The sequence below is a fragment of the Otolemur garnettii genome, unplaced genomic scaffold, assembly GCF_000181295.1.
Source record: "Otolemur garnettii isolate 467f Iridium unplaced genomic scaffold, OtoGar3 scaffold00113, whole genome shotgun sequence".
NCBI classification, from domain to species: domain Eukaryota; kingdom Metazoa; phylum Chordata; class Mammalia; order Primates; family Galagidae; genus Otolemur; species Otolemur garnettii.
Genome location: NW_003852508.1, coordinates 4649641 through 4668382, shown reverse-complemented (window position 1 = coordinate 4668382; position 18742 = coordinate 4649641). Strand labels below are relative to the sequence as shown.

Sequence of the window (18742 nt, the reverse complement as noted above, 5' to 3'; positions counted from 1 at the left end):
TGGCTGGTGCCTCAGCCGCTTGAGCTACAGGTGCCAAGCCACCTGTCACTCTCTCATAAGCTATTGTCACCTCCCTTCAGAAGTCTTGAACGCCTATTTTTTTTTGTAGCTCAGGATGCTGTAAAAACTTCAATTACCCCACCCTTCTTTGAGGCCCATATTTTGTGGGACTCCCATACATATGTGTGCAATTAAAATGATTTTTTACCTGTTCATCCCTCTACTGTGGGTTTATTTTATAGACTCAATTAACAAATCTTCAGAAGTAGAGAGAAAGTCTTCCTTCTCACCTACAGCAGTCTGGTTGTCTATGGTCACATTTTGGGGTTGTGTCCCCTGAGCCCCTCACATGATGATAAAGGTAAAAATGAACCCATACCATAAACATTAAGATCCAAGAGTAAACACATTGCCAAAAAAAATGTTGAAAGTGGCTGTTTGTTGACAGAGGACCTTGAGATGGAAGCAGATTTGGAAGAGCCAGGGAAGGAGCATGGGGGCTTACTGGCAACTGCGAAGCTAATATATTACAGGTAGTCAAAAATGATATTCCAGGTCCGAGTGACACTGACCTGGTATTTCTTTTCTTTTTTTTTTTGGCTGGGGCTTTGTTTGAACCCGCCACCTCCGGCATATGGGGCCGGCACCCTACTCCTTTGAGCCACAGGCGCCACCCCTGACCTGGTATTTCTTTTCAAGCATCCTCACCATAAACTTCCACTGAAGTTTCAGATTTTTATAACACACAGGTCTGTGACTAGCTAAGTAGTATTTTTTTGCTAAAATATAGTAGGGAAGTAATTTTTTGTTGTTGTTGTTTCAGTTTTTGGTCAGGGCTGGGTTTGAACCTGCCACATCCGGTATATGGGGCCTCACGTCCTACTCCTTGAGCCAGAGGTGCCACCCATAAGGCAGTAATTTTATAAATGACTTAATTCAAGGTATCCAAAATTGTTTCTCCACTATCTTTTTGACTATTTCTTCACAGATTTCTTACATTTGAGTCTCATTGTCAATGGAAAAGGATGAAAACTCTATAAAATAATTTAAAGAGGTTTATTCTGAACTGAATATGTTTGGCCATGGCCCAGAGAGCCACATCCAAGAAACCTTGAGCAAGTAGTCTCACCATGGTTAGGTTACAGTTTGCTTTAACGCATTTCAGGGATACACAAATTGTATGTGAAGTCATAAATGAATACACAGAAAGTGTACACTTGGGATAACCCAAAAAGGCAGGGCATCTCAAAAGAGGGGGCTTACAGATTGTAGATGGGTTTAAAGATACTTTGATGTGTAATTGGTTAAGGAAATGAAGCTTTGTCTGAAAGCTTGGAAGGTTTTAGGTTAAGATAAGGAACTGTCTCAATCAGAGACAAACCACCTGACATATACTAGACATATACCAAGAATCAAGTACTCTGTTAAGTAAATTGATGACCTGTAGTTGTGGCTTAACCTTTGTCTTACATGGCCTTAGGCTTGTTAATGATTTCGTATCTTATGGTTACAAAGAATAACTCTAAACGGGACAGAGCATAGCTAGGCATGTCTGATCTCCCTTCTCCTGTGAGTGGCAACTCAGCTTTAATCACCTCCCAAAGGTTCTGCCTCTTAATATTATCATGGTGGGGATTAGAGTTCAACATATCAGTTTTGGAGGGACACACAAATTCATACCATACCAAGAAATTTGGAGAGAAGGAAGCAAATATGATCTGTGCTTTACAGGTGAGTATTTGGATATGTTCAAGCAGTTGTGAGTAGGGAAGTAGTCTTTCCACGCGTAAGAAAAAGAGTGCAATTCTGAAAGTTTCTTCATCTGTACAGTTGATGTAAAAATTATGAAGGCTGGATTTACATGAACTAATGTCTGTGAAAGTACTTGATACAATTTAAAGCTCACTATAAATAAACCATTAATTAAATGTATTTTATTGTGGTAGTCATGCTATTATTTTGTCTGTGTTGAATCTCTTGTTAAATGTTCCTCCCAACTTTTCATGATTCAGGTAATCAATCCAGGGGTGACTCTTTGCTTCACATAGGGATGAAACATTCATGTCCAAAGGTTAATTGGTGATCACATGACCTGTATGCAGTGCCTGGTCTCAGATAGGCACATGGCCTGGGGAGAGGATAGTAAAGATTATCAAATAAACTCTAAGAGAAGAAGAGCCTAAGTCCTTAGGATATCATAAATTGGAGTGTCCAGGTGCCCGGGGCCATCTTTCCCAACATGTGGGAAATTCACTAGAAAGTAGAATCTGGAGATATAGACACATGTAGACCCAGAGAAAGAGATGGGGAGAGAGAGAGAGGAAGAAAGAGTCTAGTTGATATTCTTCTACTTTTTCATTCATCCAAGTACTTAGTGAATATTTCATGGACACTTGGGTCCTATCTCCAGAGAAGGAGCTCTTTTACAAAGTGTGCCTAAGATAGAGTTCTCTGTGTTGCTGTCGGAATTGTCCAACTGCCCTCACAAACAAGTCAATTGTTGCAAATTTATAGAAACCACCAGTAAAAGAAAATGCATTGGATTGTGGGGAAGTCTTCTTTAGGGCCTATTATAGAGGCAATACCATGGTTTCTCAGGCTATGCCACAGTTTCTGAGTAGAAGTAGGTGGGGTAGGGCCACCAGGCAGGGGGTCTTGGTTTTTCCAAGGGTATCATGGTTCTTCTGAGAAATAATTATATTTCAGACCCTAGCATTTTTAAGTTCCAAAAGAACAATTTAACTTTAAGTTAATAAGAAAAATTCAGCTGGCCAGTGAGTTAAAAAGCAACTTAGGGGTGGCACCTGTAGCTCAGTGGGTAGGGGGCCGGCCACATACACCCAGGCTGGCAGGTTCGAACCTGGCCCCAGTCAGCTAAAGAAACAATGAAAACTGCAACAAAAAAATAGCCGGGTGTTGTGGCGGGTCCCTGTAGTCCCAGCTACTTGGGAGGCTGAGGCAAGAGAATTACTTAAGCCCAAGAGTTGGAGGTTGCTGCAGGCTGAGACGCCATGGCACTCTACCAAGGTGACATAGTAAGACTCTGTCTCAAAACAAGTAAAATAAGTATAATAAATAGCAGCTTAGATCTAAAGTGTGCTTGCCTAAGGCTGGGCTTTTTGCATAATTACCAATGCCTAGACTCTAGAAAGATGCAAGTAGGATGAGCATCTTCCTCCCTATAATTTGGTAAACACTGAGTGTGAAATCTTGTATTATTGGGAGTTTTCCTTCCCCTTCTTATAGAGGCTTCTTGACTCATGAAGAGGTTGATAAACCCATCATAGACTGAAATTATTGTAAATCAAAGTCGCATTTAATACACCTCACCTTCAAACATCAGAGCTCAGTCCAGCCTACCTGCAACGTGCTCAGAACACTTACGTTAGCATTGCCTGTGGGGAGCTACAGCTTGCTGCCACTGCCCAGCATGTCAAGAGAATATTGTACAGAGTATCACTGGCCCAGGAAAATACCAAAATTCACAATGTGAAGTACAGTTTCTACTGAATGCATATGGCTTTCACACCATCAAATAGTAGAAAAATGCTAAGGGACCTGCATCCAGAATCTAAGATTGTATATTAAATAACATAATTTACAATAGGAAAAAAATGATTATTTTATAATAAAACTGGGTGATTTATTGCCTTAATTTAATTTTAAGAAAATAATGATGTGTTTTACCTTTTAGTGCCTGATAAATTTATTACCGAATGTAATACTGGGAATTTGGTCATGTCTTTGATTCCTTGCAGAAGTTTAGAATTCTGCACTAAAATTAAATGTAAGGGCAAATGTAAAGCTATTTGCATATTTTGTAAATATGGTATAAAACATGAGTTTTGAGTGAAAGGCATTTCAACTGAAATGTATACGAAACGTAAACACCACACTTTTTATTAAATGCTTCTAGAAAACCAAGCTAATCTAGAAATTGAATATTTGGGAAATTTTCCATGTAAACTTTTGGGGTATGGGCTAAAGATATGGGCTGCTATATTTTCCTATTATCTTTCAAAAATGTAATTGTATTCTAGTTTATCTAACCTATTTACATAATAATCTTAATTAACATTAAGACATTTTATTTTAGCTCTGTTTTTACAAAACATGACCTGGGAGGGAAAAGAATTTATCAGGCAAAGCTTCCAGGGCTTCAGTGCTTCATTGTATTTTGTTTTGTTCTTTGCTACTTAAATAAAAATGTAGAAATCATGCAAATTCAGAAGATTTCCTTTTTATTTTCCTGGGGAAAAATAGGAATATTTGATATGCCCTGGGACAAGAAAATTGGAAAAACCCATTTGGATTAAATATTATATATGTAAGTCAATGTATTTGATTATAAGGTGTATTTGTGAATCAAAACTGATAATAAAAGTTTTGATTTCACACTTGGATTTATTACTTATTTATTTATTTATTTTTGAGACAGAGTCTCACTGTGTTGCCCTGGGTAGAGTGCCGTGGCGTCACACAGCTCACAACAACTTCCAACTCTCGGGCTTAAGCTTTTCTCTGGTCTCAGCCTCCCAGTAGCTGGGACTAAGGTGCCCGCCACAACGCCCGGCTCATTTTTCCTTATTGTTGTGTAGCAGGCCTGGCCAACGCCACCGGCTCGGGCATGTGTCTGGCACCCTAACCACTGAGCGCAGGCACCGAGCCTCACACCTGGATTTAGTAATGTTAAAGAAATGCACCGAGAGAAGCGATATTTATTCTAAATGACTAGAAATAAATAATAATAAAGAGTAATATGAAGCAGAATTGCCCAAATTTTTGAGGGAAAAATAAGGATACACATTAGGTATGGGTAGTATGGTTTGGTAACCAGCCTAAGGGGCTTCATAGCAGAGCCCTGCATCCTCCGCTGGGCCCTCAGGGCACATAGAGTTCCAGTCTGGGAGGATCCCGGACAGGCTCGGCCTGGGCAGAGCAAACTCTGCGATTGCTCTGATCAGGCAAGGGGGTGACAGCAGGCTGGCATGCAGGGCGAGGGTGGAGGCCCAATGCTTGGAGGTGCAGAGGGAACTGGACTCTCTGGGCAGGCCACAGGGACCCATCTGGCAGCCCACCAGCCAAGCAGCCTCAGGAGCTCCCACTCCGCTGGCCACACATCTCGGCGACTGTCTCCAGTTGTGGCAGGGAAAGAAGGACTCCCGGGAGAGAGGAAAGGGAAGCGTCACAGAGCTGCAGCTGCAGGAGGGCGGTGTGATCGCATGCTTGCCGGGGGAGGGTCCTCCCCTTGTCTCTGCCAGCCAAGAGCCGGCCACTTTCTTGAGGGGCATTTTCCTGAAAGTTTGGGCCAAAAACATAGGTGCACATTATGTATGGCGAACTATTGTAGTACCTGTTATAGACGAAACATTGTGTCCCTGAAAAATTCCTATCTGAACTCTTACACTCAATGGGATATTTTGGGGGTGGGTCTTTTGGGAAGTAGGGCCTAAGGATAGAACCCTCAAGAATGAGCTCAGTACCCTTACAAGAAAAGGCAAAAAAAAAAAAAAAAAGAAGAAGAAGAAGAAGAGGCCACAGAGCTTGCTTGAGTGAAGGAGAAACTTCACAAAAAGCTCACTGAAAGATCAATTCAGAATTACAGCAGATATTATAAATAAGAAGAGGTTTATTTAACCCGGTACACAGGGAGAAACGCAGAGAATTACCCAATATCCCAAAGAGATGATTGTTAAGAAAGATGAATGGATAGAGGAAACAGATTAACTTATAAATAATTACCTATATTAGCTCAGCACCTGTAGCTCAAGGGCTAGAGCACCAGCCACATACACTGGGGCGGGTGGTTTCAAGCCCTGGGACAAATACAAGAAAATAGCCGGCCAGAGGTGCTTGTAGTCCCAGCTACTTGGGAGGCTGAAGCAAAAGAATGGTTTAAGCTCAAGAGTTTGAGGTTGCTGTGAGCTGTGATGCCATAGTACTCTACTGAGGGCAACTTAGTGAGACTCTGTCTCAAAAAATCATCATCATCATATCATCTACATTTCAAATGATTTGGGCCAGGTCTGGCTGAATTCTGGATTTTTTTTTTTTTTCCCTGCAATATAGTAAGATAACAGAGACAGGAAGGGAAATAAATTGTTCTCTAAATGGGTCCATTTGGTTGCACAGATATGATCTCCAAGGGCCTTTAATTCAAAATACTCTTTATACAAAGGAGTCACAGTCTTGGGTGAAATTGACTGAGATCCTTCATTCTCTTTCCTTCATGTGATGATACAACAACAAGTTGGCATTCTATAAAGATTCTGTTATGTACCCATAATTATTAAAGATTAAAAAAATGTTTAATATGGGCTTCAGCAACCTGAGAATTCTTCACTGGAGTCCATGCTGGCTTTCTAGTCTCAGACTTCCACCCTCCAGAACTGTGAGAAGTAAATCTCTATTGTGTGTAAGCCACCAAATCTATGGTACTTTTTAACAGCAGTCAAATAGACTAAGATAATAGCTAAAAGGTGGTTTGGGGGACATTAGAATGTTCAGCAATGGTCTTAAATTGAAGGTGAATGGGAACAGTGGAACCAATCATTCATCAGATAAGCGTGGAAATTGCTACACCAGAGTAATGTATCATGTATAACTCTATAACCTCTAAAACAAATAATTTGGTTGCAAATCTTTGTGTAATCAATGTAATCTAAAAACAAAAGGAACCACATAGAATCTTTAAATCAATCCAGTAGTTTTATTTTTTGTATAATTTTGCAGGAGGTATTGCAATTACTAAAATTTTAAATTTGAATAATCTTAAACTACACTAAAAATTTTGGAACAAGACATATTTTACTTGTGATCTGTTTTCTTAAATTGCCAGTAAAGCAAATAAATAATTATAGGTTTTAACAATCTTTAGTGTAAAAAAATAAATCTCAGAAGACCAAGAATTCAAGTAGCAATACTACACTGTTGTAAATAGGATTGGAACTATCAATAGTATTCATGCCTTATAACTTATTCAATAAAGTACATTTGCAGCTTAATCTTTTTCATTAAAATTGCCAAAAAGCAATGCCACTCTCACAATTCACCTTAGTGAACACATTCTATTGTCTTCTGTAAATTTTCTGCTAAAAGGAACTAAAGATCTTGGATAAATGGCTGATTCTAAGTCTGGCACTAGAAGTCATAAAATAAGCTTAATCTCTTACAATAGAAAGTAAGGAGGCTTTCAAGATTAACGTGGTTTCAAAAAAAGGGTGCCAAGATGATTTAATGTGGAAGGAATAATCTTTTTAACACATAGCCCTGGAACAACTGGATATCCACGTGCAAGAGTATGAAATTGGATCCCTATCTCACATCTTATACAAAACTCAAATTAACTCAAATTAAATCATAGGACTGAATGTAAGTGCTAAAACTATAAAATTATCAGAAGATCCCAAAGGCGCAAATCTTTTGGAAACTGAATTAGGCAATCGTTTCTAAGATATGACACTATATGCCTAAGTGACAAGAGAAAAAAATAGATGAATTGGACTTGATTAAAATTGGACAGCATCAAAATGGTGAAAACATAACACTCAGAGGATGAGAAAATATTTGCATACCATATATCTGATAAGGGTCTAGATCTAAAATATATAAATAATTCTTACAACTCAGCAATAAAGAGAAAAATAACCCAATTTAACAATGAGTAAGGAATTGAAATAAATATTTCTCCAAAGAAGGTAGACACATGGCCCATAAGCCTAATTCGTAATAATCCAAAAGTAGAAACAACCCAAATATTCATCAACTGACAAAGGCATAGGAATGAAGTACTGGCCCACTTCCCTCTCTTGGTTCAGACATGGCACTCAGGGATGTATTGAATAAAAGAAACTTAACTGAACAACAGCAATGTTATTTGTTCTTTAATTTTCCAATATAGTTATTTCTCATTTCTATTGAGTCTATCATAATAGAGGAAAGCCATTTCATAAATATCATTTAGCATCCTACTGGAAGATCAGGACTTTCTATCCACCTAAATATTGACAACATTCACTTTCTCTAGGCACTATTTTATTTTCATTCCCTAATAATTGTACAATAGCTTTAGGCTTTTCTTGAATGTCTCTTCCACAAATCACAAATATTCCCTTAGGCCTAGAAAGCTTCAACCAGAAGAGGTTTCCTCGAATGAAGACCACAGCAAAGTCTTGAGGCAATAAACACAGATGCAGAAAAATATCCTCAGATCTATTGGTGTAAACTGGGAAACCAGTGGGCTAGTACTGATTGTAGGATCCATAAACAACTTTTAATTGCTATTGTTTGAAGTTGCTGCAGCTAAACAAAGATAACTAGGAAGCTTACCTTTCCCTGACTCTTACCCTGTCCATTTTCTTCAAGTGTCTCTCTCATCACAATCTTGGGAAAGGGGGGTTATAGGATTGATGGATAGATAGATAAAATACGTAAATTTGTGCATCCTCAGAGAGGGGAATGATGAGGAAATCAGCCTCTCAATCATCAAAATACACACATGAAAAACCAACAAGAATTACTCTTAATAGTCCTCTCCCTTAAATAACCCTGATGACCTTTCCATAGACCTTTAACTTGTTATTTCTTGCCTTTTTTCTAGCAATAGTGTGACTTGCCTAGATTTCAAATACATATTTGACTTCAAATATATCTTGAAATGTATATGATCTTTTTTTCCTTTTCAAATAGACTTTTTGTCAGAGCAGACTCTATGGTAGAAACTGATGCAGCCACTCCATTCTACTACAATCTCACAGACAGAAATTATTGTCTCACATTTAAATAGAAAATTGAGATTTACACAGGTTAGTGATTTCCTTAACATTTTTCAGTTGCACTTATTTACACATCTATTTCCAGCTCAAATAAAAGTTCCTAAGGGTGAAGTTGCTAATTTTCATTTCTTGAGTGTCAAAGTGTCTGATAGAGTAGTTGTAGATAAATGCATTTCGATTTAAATTCAGTATTTCTGTCACTCACAACATGGGAGTAAGTGGTGCTTTGTACACATAATTCAAATGGAATTGTTTACTTCTCTAGTCCTGGCAGGCCGATTCTATGAAAAAACTCAAAAGTTACACAAGTATAGTAGTTCTTTTTTGTCCTTATCTTCTTTCCTTTATGTCTGCTTTCCTCATATTTCTTCCAGTGGGAACTTGCTGATTTTAAACCTTATAAAAGTATACCAAGCTTAGACCAGAGACACTGTGTGGTTAATCATTATCTGTAGGTTTTCTCAGGTCAACAAGTAAATCCTAACATAGATGATTTGCATATGAGCTCACATGTACAAAGTTTGATCCTTTTTTTCAGTATGCCATCACCAACAGAGATCTCTTTCTGCTTTATCAAGTCAATGTATGACAAGACTCAATATTTTAATGCCATTGAGGTAAATATGATGATGGACAATTTTTGGTTGAATGGCATGAGACAAATAAGTGAAAAATCAACAGGCTATTTGGAAACAAATTTCTCCTCGTAGTCACATGCTGTAGTTTCTGAGCCAGTATGGCTTTATGTTCTCTATAATCCAATTTCTTTGAAAATGGCTTTCAGTTCCTTTTCTGTGCACTATTGATGTTAAGCATGAAGGAATGCAAACAGTCCTACCATCAAAAGCAAATAGCATCTTACCACCCGGAATGCCCTGGCATGAATCCACAAAAACAAGATTTAACTCCTAAGAATAGCAGTGGATAGACAGAATTAATGGGTGGTCTTTCCAGAAAAATGGCTTATAAACTTCACTGAAGTAGTAATGTGATGCCTTGGTATCAACATTTGTTTGCTTATTATTGGCACCTTAAAACTATTGTATTAAAAAGAGAATCCACAACATTAACTAAATAGAAAATTTTAATGTGAAACGCAGAATCTTACAAATCACAACTGTTTTAAACCACAAACATTTTGCTGATAATTACTAATAATTTCCATTACTGACCTACCCACCTTTTAAAATATTTTTTTAGGTGATATCACTTACTTGGACTTCTAAGCAACAAATGAAATTTCTTTTCCCATATTGTTAAAAGATTTGTAATTGCACTGGCAGAGTTTTCTAAAAGTGAAGCCAAGACACTCACTGGCTATATTAAAAATCTACGGTGTAACAGAAAAAGGCACCAATTTTAAGGACAGTGCTATATGCTACATTGACAATGCTCCATTTACTCAAAAGTATTGTTTTATAAGGTTTCTTTCCCTTATGAGCTGAGGGGGAAAAACTCAATGCTCTGGATTAGGTTATACATCTTGTTGGTGAGTTATCACTAGCCATGCATTTTTTTCACTTGCCAAATGATTTCATCTTTTTGTTTAAATGAAATTACAGCAATGTTCTCACCAGACTAAGGCTGCCAAGAGATATGAGAGTAACATTACCCTAGTATAATTTACCGCTTGAAAACACAAATTATCTTCCATTTGCACTTTTCTAACCTTGTATGAAATATTTATGAAAAACAAACCTCTGTTTCTCTGATGATTAGATCATGAGGGTGGAGCCTTCCTGAATTGGATTAGTGCCCTTATAAAAGAGACTATAACAGAGAACCAGCTTATCCTTCCATCACAGAGGATACAGTGAAAAGATAGTGGAATGTCAAAGAAACACTCCCCCTTCACCCTTTAAAGATTCCCTAAGAAACCAATTTACAAAAAGAGATGAGCAGGAGAAGTGGCATACACATTTATTGATGTATGCAAAGGAGAGCGCCACAGAGCAACAAACCCCAACCAACTAACAGGGTACTGAAGCTTATGTACTATCTTGATACTAAAGAAAGAACAGGGGCTCAATGATGGACAAAAACAGGGTATGGTGGCAAATCAGATTATAATGGCAAGACAGATTACAAGAGGGAGAGAAGAGGAGACTTGACTAGCAAACATGGTCTGGTTATATAAATTACATCTCAGAGGTAGCAGCCCTCAAAGAGTATAGATAGTAAATGTTTCTTTCAGACCTTTAAAAAGGTCAGATTCTCAGTTAACATCTCCTAGATCAGAGAAGGGAAGGCCCTCACAGAAAACCTGACTCTATCAGTGCAGATTTTCTCAACAGATGTAAATCTCCCCCACAAAAGATAGCTTTACAGGGCTACTTTTGTTTGCTGGATCTCCAAACAACCATCTCAAAGTATGTCAAAATTCATTGGTAAGATATTTTTATTTCCTTCGGTAGCCATTTATGAGGAAGAAGATCCTCACCAGACAGTGAATCTGCCTGATCTCATACTTATCAGCCTCTAGACCTGTAAGAAATAATGTAGAAAATCACCAAAGTTTATGAACTTTTTGATACAGCAGCCCAAATGGACTGGTATCCATTGGTTTTTTAAATCAAGTGGTATTTTAAAACATCACGTGGACACACAAAAAACAATGGGAACCTACTTACAGTCCTCAATTTATAACTTCTACCTCTGATAATTGCTCAGCCCTGGCCTAAAAAGCATCATTCTCACAGTCTTCAATGAGACTAAGAGAGATGAGACAGTGATATAAATTATAGTTGGAGAGTTAATGATGGAAAGTTTTGATAAACACATCAAGGCATTACAAAAGTAACCCACCTAAACAGTACTGGGAGGCGGTTCTCCCTAAGTCTCTCATGTTTCAAAATACTGACAGCCTTTATTTCGGGTCATCTGTTCAATAGTTTACAAGGCAAACAAACATAGAAGATAGATATGAAGGCCCCTTATAGAGCAATAATGGATGCGTTAACTGTCCATTATAAACACATTTTCTAAGCTCATAATTCCTCCTGTATATTCAACTTACTGTATTGTGTTAGTCTGTGAGACTTGTGGCTCAAGAACTGGTGAAAATGCTAGTAATGTTCCTGCTTTGAGTAATAAAGTCCTTGATCTTTGACCCAAGAGTTTTGTGTCTTCTGCTACCATGCATAGAACAGTGGCATACATATTAAATTGCAAATACAATAAAATCTCAGATTATTCGTTATTCTTGACAATTGATGCTAGTTTTCTCTTCTACTCTAAGCACTCGCTACTGTGGTTGCTCTAAAATGAATAATCTAGTCTTCTTCCTGAACTGTTTATCACAATTCCCCAAATCAGTAACATTTCACTTTTGCTTTTGACAGTATACCATTACCTTATTCTGTATCAAAAGTTATGAACTACCATCATTTCAAATGCCCGAATCTTTTTCTATCTCATTACTTTTGTCTATTTTGGGTCTTCTTCACCTTCAGACAATTGCCTAGTGCTTAGCAATAAAGCAAAATGACCAACAGCCGAACAGTGGACCCATGTCAAAACTGTGGATTTGGAACCGTTTCACCACCAACTGATTGTATTACTTTGGACAAGTTATTTAACAAACTCATGCCTCAGTTTCCTTATCTATAAAATGAAGATAATAATAGTAATTAACTCTCAGATATCTGCAAATTAAACGAATTTATACATTAAATGTGTTTAGAATAGTATGTGGTATATAGGAAAAATGCAATGACGTAGCCAATTATAATTCAGTTGAACTTCCTTTAAAAATTCAGTGAAGGGCTCATTTTAAATGCAAGTTGTTTGTGATTTACAATCTAACTATACTGGGAAGCTGAATGATAATTTAGGGTTACAAATACGGTTGGGCTTTTCCCAGTTCAAATCTTTAGTAACTTAACACAACATTATTTTCATAGGCTTTCTTTTTGGAAAAAATCAACACCTCATAACCGAATCATCTACAAATGCTATGAGGGACCAAGCATCAACTTCTCTTTGTGTAAATGTATAAATATACTTTAAGGTTTAAAACAGAATTCCAAAAACTCTTCCATAGATGACCTTGTTCATTTATCATGCCTAAATATTATCACATGAACACTAGAAGTTTTCTTCATGCCCTAAGACAAAATTCAATTCACCAGTTATTGTTTGTCCATTTGTGTTTTCACTATGCTATGGCATTATTCTTAATGAGCAGATAGCATCCCTTGATTTTTTAAGAGCTGTCCTTTCTATTTTTCTAAGCCTATAACAATTAAAATAAACATTCCAAAGGGCCAAAGCAAAAGAGGAAAAGCTGCAAAACTCTGATTTGATTTTCCTACACTTTTTTCCCTCCTTATTTCCAAGCAGCTAATCCCCTCTCAAACAGTACAATAGAACAGCTAGACATAAAGAAAAGGAGGTAAAATTGGCCAGCCAGCACATTGTTCTTGCTAATCTGGACCATTTACATAAGGGTTAGAAGGCTTGTTTTATCATTTAAACAGGCTTAAAAGCCTCTTTGTAAATGAGATTTAGTTTCTACAAAGGAATGAATTCTAGCTATTTGGTGCATTTCTGCTAGACCAGCACTGGGAGCTGACTTGGCAGTGTCTACAAGCTACTTCTTTGGCCACATACAGTTTATGCAAAGATTGCTTCCAGCTGCCAAAACTGAAAAACATCAAGCTGATTAAATTCTTTTCTGGAAGTGAACAGGAGCAAGTTAAGAAGCCAATAATGGCAGATCTTCAACTACACCTGGAGAAATTCATCTTTCATACAGGTGCTTTAAAAGTGACTTTGGGCATTCTGAGCCCCTAGGATCTTCCTTTGAAGGGAACAAAATGGTGGACAGCAAAAGAAATTCTGGAGACAGAAGATATAAAATTGTCTCAAGCTGTAAAGTGAAGATAGTCCAAACTCTCTTATGTATTGTTGATCTGAGTGTCACTGGACACAGGATAAACTATATAACTAACTCCCTTGCCAATGTTAGCACAAAAGATCAATGGAAGAAAAAGATTGTCTTAACATGGAGAAGTACAAACTTCACATCAAAATCTTAGATTTTTAAAATCAAGATTATGTTTACACATACTATACCTATTATGTGTTTTACCTGGCACACCTTGAACAGATGTTCAGTGTGACCTTGGCCTGAGGCTCAGCAGGGTGAGTAGGACGGCCTTGGTTAAATTTGCTCCCAGAAGGTACCAAGGTTGTTACTCCCTCCATTCTTAAATCATTAAGATCCTCTGTAACAACACAAACAATTACAGAGAAAAAAATTAACTCTAGTAGAATTAGGGATAAAAGTCCATGTTTTCAGGTATCTATCAGTAGTTTGTTAAGCAAAGCATTATTTTATATTCCCCCTGTGCAAAAATCTAACTAAGTTTTTAAAAAATTGTTTCTAGATGTAGTTGGAGACAAATTATATGAGAAGATTTACAGGAGACAAAGTGGAAAGAGATTGAATATACAAACAGACAATGAATAGAACAAATGCGAAGATAGATTGCTGATTGATGCATACCACCTGGGGAGGCCAAAGTATAATCTCCACAGCAATCAGCCCAACACAGTCAGGATATGGTCAGTGACTGCCAGCTTCCCTATTTTTTGTCCTTGTTTCCAACCCAGAACTCAACTGGACAGAACCAAGTATGTTCTAAAATCAATTTCATAAATCTACTTCTAATAAGGCTGTTGTCAGCATCCCCATCCAACTACCTCCAATCAGAATGTACCCAAAACCTTCTTCTTTTTCACTCTTAACTTTTTCTTTTGGTTGTCACCTGAGGAGGACAGTAGTGTGCCTGCAGAGTTCTGACCCAGAGGCTTACCAAATCCCCCTTCTATTTTCCCCAGGTCTTCAATCAAGACTTAGAGATCTAGATTTCTGTTGTGATTCAGTTCTCACATAATTGGCACATGACCTCTTACTTTGTTCAGAGAACAAAGAAGCTTGTACAAGTGATTCTAATTACTTGCTTTGAGCTGTAGCAAAAGAAAAAAAAGACATAAAGTTTCAAAAGATAAATTATAATTTTGCTAAAACATAATCCATCATTGAAGGAATAATCTATATGATGAGGAAAATCACTCTCTTCTGATGAACTAAAGACTACAAAAATATCCAAAAATATCCCAGACTCTTCAAACAAGAATCTAGAGGATTGCTAGGTTTAATTGGATATTACAATGAATATCAGATTTTTCTAAGATGGTGACAGCTCTTAGTTTAAATCATAAATAAGCCTTTTGTAATCTGAAGAAGTCTTGTCAACAGACTCCTTCTACAGACTTCCCCAAGTAAAAGCTCTTTTGTCTACTTGTGCCTAAGCAATCTGGAAAAGCACTTAGGGTATTAACTTCATGGAAGTCATCAAAAACTCATCACCTTGACCTGTTTGCCAAGGCTTGGTCCCCTTGTTTAAGAGCATAGCTGCCATTTAAAAACTTGGCACTTCCTCTGAACTAGTTACAGGCTCCCCTCTTGATCTTATGGTTCCTGATGCAACACAGACATTACTACTGCCTGAGAACACACAAAGCTTTTTAGCTAACAAAGTCTGATGAGACTGTGGTAGTATCTCCCTCTCACATTACCCTTCACCAATGTAACAGTGGTGACTTCTGTTGCCACTGTCTTTCCTGCCCGTACCAGAAGAAAACCTCACAATTGCCTCAGCTAGGGAAAACTCTGTACTTTACTCAGTTTTTCTTCTTTAAGAACTCTTATTAAAAATCTTGACTCAATATTATTTGTTGATGGATCATACTGAGAGCACATGTAGCAAGAATAAAATGGAGTTAGTCAGGCCAGGGGACAAGACGACACAGCTAGTCTGCCTGGTTTAGGTCCTACGTGACCCTCACCTCATGTTGTCCATCCTTTTCATTTTGTCAATTCAGCTTTAACCTAAAAGTATATATCTTGAATAGGTTAGGGTAATTGATTTAGAAGCCTAACTTTTGAATTAGAAATGTTGTTTTGGGTCATGGGTTATGTTGATTATTATTTACTATAGGTCATGAGTTATGGCAGTTATATTGTATTTAAAATAAGAGTTAATTAAAAATAGACAGGCGTTATGGCGGGCACCTGTAGTCCCAGCTAGTTGGGAGGCTGAGGCAAGAGAATTGCCTGGGCCGGGGAGTTGGAGCTTGCTGTGAGCTGTGTGATGCAACGACACTCTACTGAGGGTGACAAAGTGAGACTAAAAAAACAAAAAGTAAGAGTTAATTATTGGGGTGGCTCCTGTGGCTTAAGGAGTAGGGTGCCAGCCCCTTATGCCGGAGGTGGAGGGTTCAAACCCAGCCCCAGCCAAAAACTGCAAAAAAAAAAAAAAAAAAGAGGTAATTATTGTTCTCTAACAAAAGGGGTAAAATGGTTTTTGCTTTGAACCTATATGTATAAAACCATGTTTTTGAAACTGTAAGGGCAGAACAGTATCTGAAAGATTATTCTCCCTGTTCTCCAGAACTGCTGGCCTTCTGATAATAAAGCTCTTTGAACCTATACTCCATGTCTACATATTGGCTGACAGACAGCTGGGCCCTCTTCATCCAGTAACAATACTTCAAAACTTAAAACTGGAGGTTACTGAGCAGGGCATGCTATAATTAATTAAGACCTTCAAATATAGCCCTCTACCTTAGGTAAAATCAGCCCACATGGCAGAACTGTCTTACTTACTTGAGTCTTTGTTGACTGAACAAAGACCTCAGAGGAAATGTATACACAGTATGCTTTAAAAAAAAATATGTAAGGCAAGAGAATTATTTGAACCCAGGAGTTTGAGGTTTCTGTGAACTAGGCTCATGCTATGGCATTCTAACACAGGGCAATGGAATAAGACTCTGTTTCTAAAAAAAAGAGAGAGATAAAAAGAAAAAGGAAGGAAGGAAGGAAGGAAGGAAAAATGATTTGGGGATGTGGAAGCAAAGGGTTTCCCAACTCTGCTGGAACCTCCATAAAAAAATAAACAAGATGTTTAGGAAGTTTTTAGACATACTCCTACTTCATAAGAAGGAAGCTATTATAAAGACTGAGGCTCATGAAAATACAAATAAAATGGAAGGTAAAGGAAATATTCTAGCTGATTATTTTGCCAAATTATAGCTTTAACCAAGTTCATGATCCTAATATTTTAAATAATAAATCCTTGAAATAAAGACACATAAAATATCAACATTTAGCCCCTGATTCCAAAAAGAACAATGCGAACAAATATGGTTCTAGCTTTACTTAGATAATCTCTGGTATTCTTGGTGGCACTGAGATAGAGAACTAGGATACCTTGCTTGATAAAGAGTCATAAGCTCCATAAGAACCACAGTCTCTGATGAAACAGAGATGATAGAAAAACTGGCCAAACCCGGCTATGAACCCAGAACCCAGATGACCATGAAAAATGACTTCAGGTTATACTCACTGCTCATTATGCCCTGCTCATAATGTAGTGGGTACTTAAAGAAACTCTCACCAGCACCTTGATAGTTTACCAATGCCATGGTAACTCCCATAAGTTATCCTGTATGGTTTAGAAAGGGAAGGGACTCTTAGGTGCATCAATTCTCCGCCCCTTTCCCAGATTTCTTATCCCTCTGCTTAACATAAAATTAACTAGAAGGCATAAATACGGCCCCAGAAACTGACACGATGTCATACTGGTTGCTCTGAGGCATAGCTACTGTGTTGTCTATAAGGTCGCCTTTCTTTTTTTCTTTTCTTACTTTAATAAACTTGCTCACTCTTGAATTCCTTCCTGGGTGAAGCCAAGAACCTGTTTGCACTTTAACCAGACCTCAGTTTGGAGGTCCACTTTCCTGTATCCGCACCAGTTGGCTTCAAATGGATGCTAGCTAAATTTCTCCATAAAATGACTCATCTTACTACGGAAAAACTGATTACTATCTTCAATCAGCATGGCTGGACAACCTTTAAAATGACAGCTGAGGTCATTTTTGAGTTATGTGTCACTTGTCAGTGACCTGACTCTGGAAAAACCATAAAGATGGGATACGATCAGGAGCTAAAGCTTCAAGGGGCTTTCATATACCTTCCAATGAGTTTTTTATAGATTGCACACTCTATGGGATTTGAATATGTTTTAGTTACCATACATCTATTTTCAAAATGGGTTGAAACATCTTGCTGAGAAGCCATAGTCTTTACCTTGCTAAAAACAAAACTGCTTGATTTTGTATTTCTAAACTTTATATCAAATATCCCAGGCACACACTTCACAAGAAATATAAAATAACATTACCCCTTACTCAGAATCCATGTTACCTTTCCCACCTACATTCTTCTGGAAAGATAGAATCAATGGAATCTTTGAAAGAAAATTAACAAAACTTTCAGAAACACTTGAGCTTCCTCAGTCAAAGGTACTCCCACCTGCCCTAATGACAGCACGGTTCACTCCCTTAAGGACACGTAGTTTATATCCTCTATGACCTGGTAACTGGAAGGTCTATGTGTTTCAGAATTTTACCTGTGATGCTCTATTCTGCCCCACTGCACACAGAGACAGCAAAATATTGTAAGAGACTCATATAATACACCCGGTTCTACTACTAAAAGGTTAAGGTCACATTCTTCAAACATCTTACTAAACAGCTTCTTTATAATATTCAGCCCTGAGATTTCACCTGTTGGAAGATACATCAAGAAAAACTGCTTTTGATTCGCATGAAAAGGGATCTTATCAGATACTGTTAATAATAAATACGGAATTAAAACTCACTGAAGTAAATCCACAACGAAAGAAGTCATTCAAAATCAACAAAATTAGGAGCCTATTCTAACGGGGACCTCAAACTGATAATTCTCAGAGATTCTCTCGAAGCGGCTGATCTTCATCGTCCACTGACGCTTTCAGACAACAGCTTCTACCAGGATGTTGTATCAATATCCCTATCTCATTTCTAATTTGATCTTCATCTACTTAATTACAGTCATTCTTCTCATTTTCTACAAACCC

At 37.7% G+C, this 18742-nt stretch overlaps 1 protein-coding gene across 1 annotated transcript in view; it reads right to left on the bottom strand.

The window, feature by feature from the left end:
- Positions 1-18742, bottom strand: part of CUNH8orf34 (chromosome unknown C8orf34 homolog) — a 368384-nt gene that overhangs the window by 97749 nt on the left and 251893 nt on the right. The window contains 1 exon segment of the mRNA XM_003797270.1: positions 13867-14002. Coding sequence (XP_003797318.1) covers positions 13867-14002 — 136 coding nt within the window.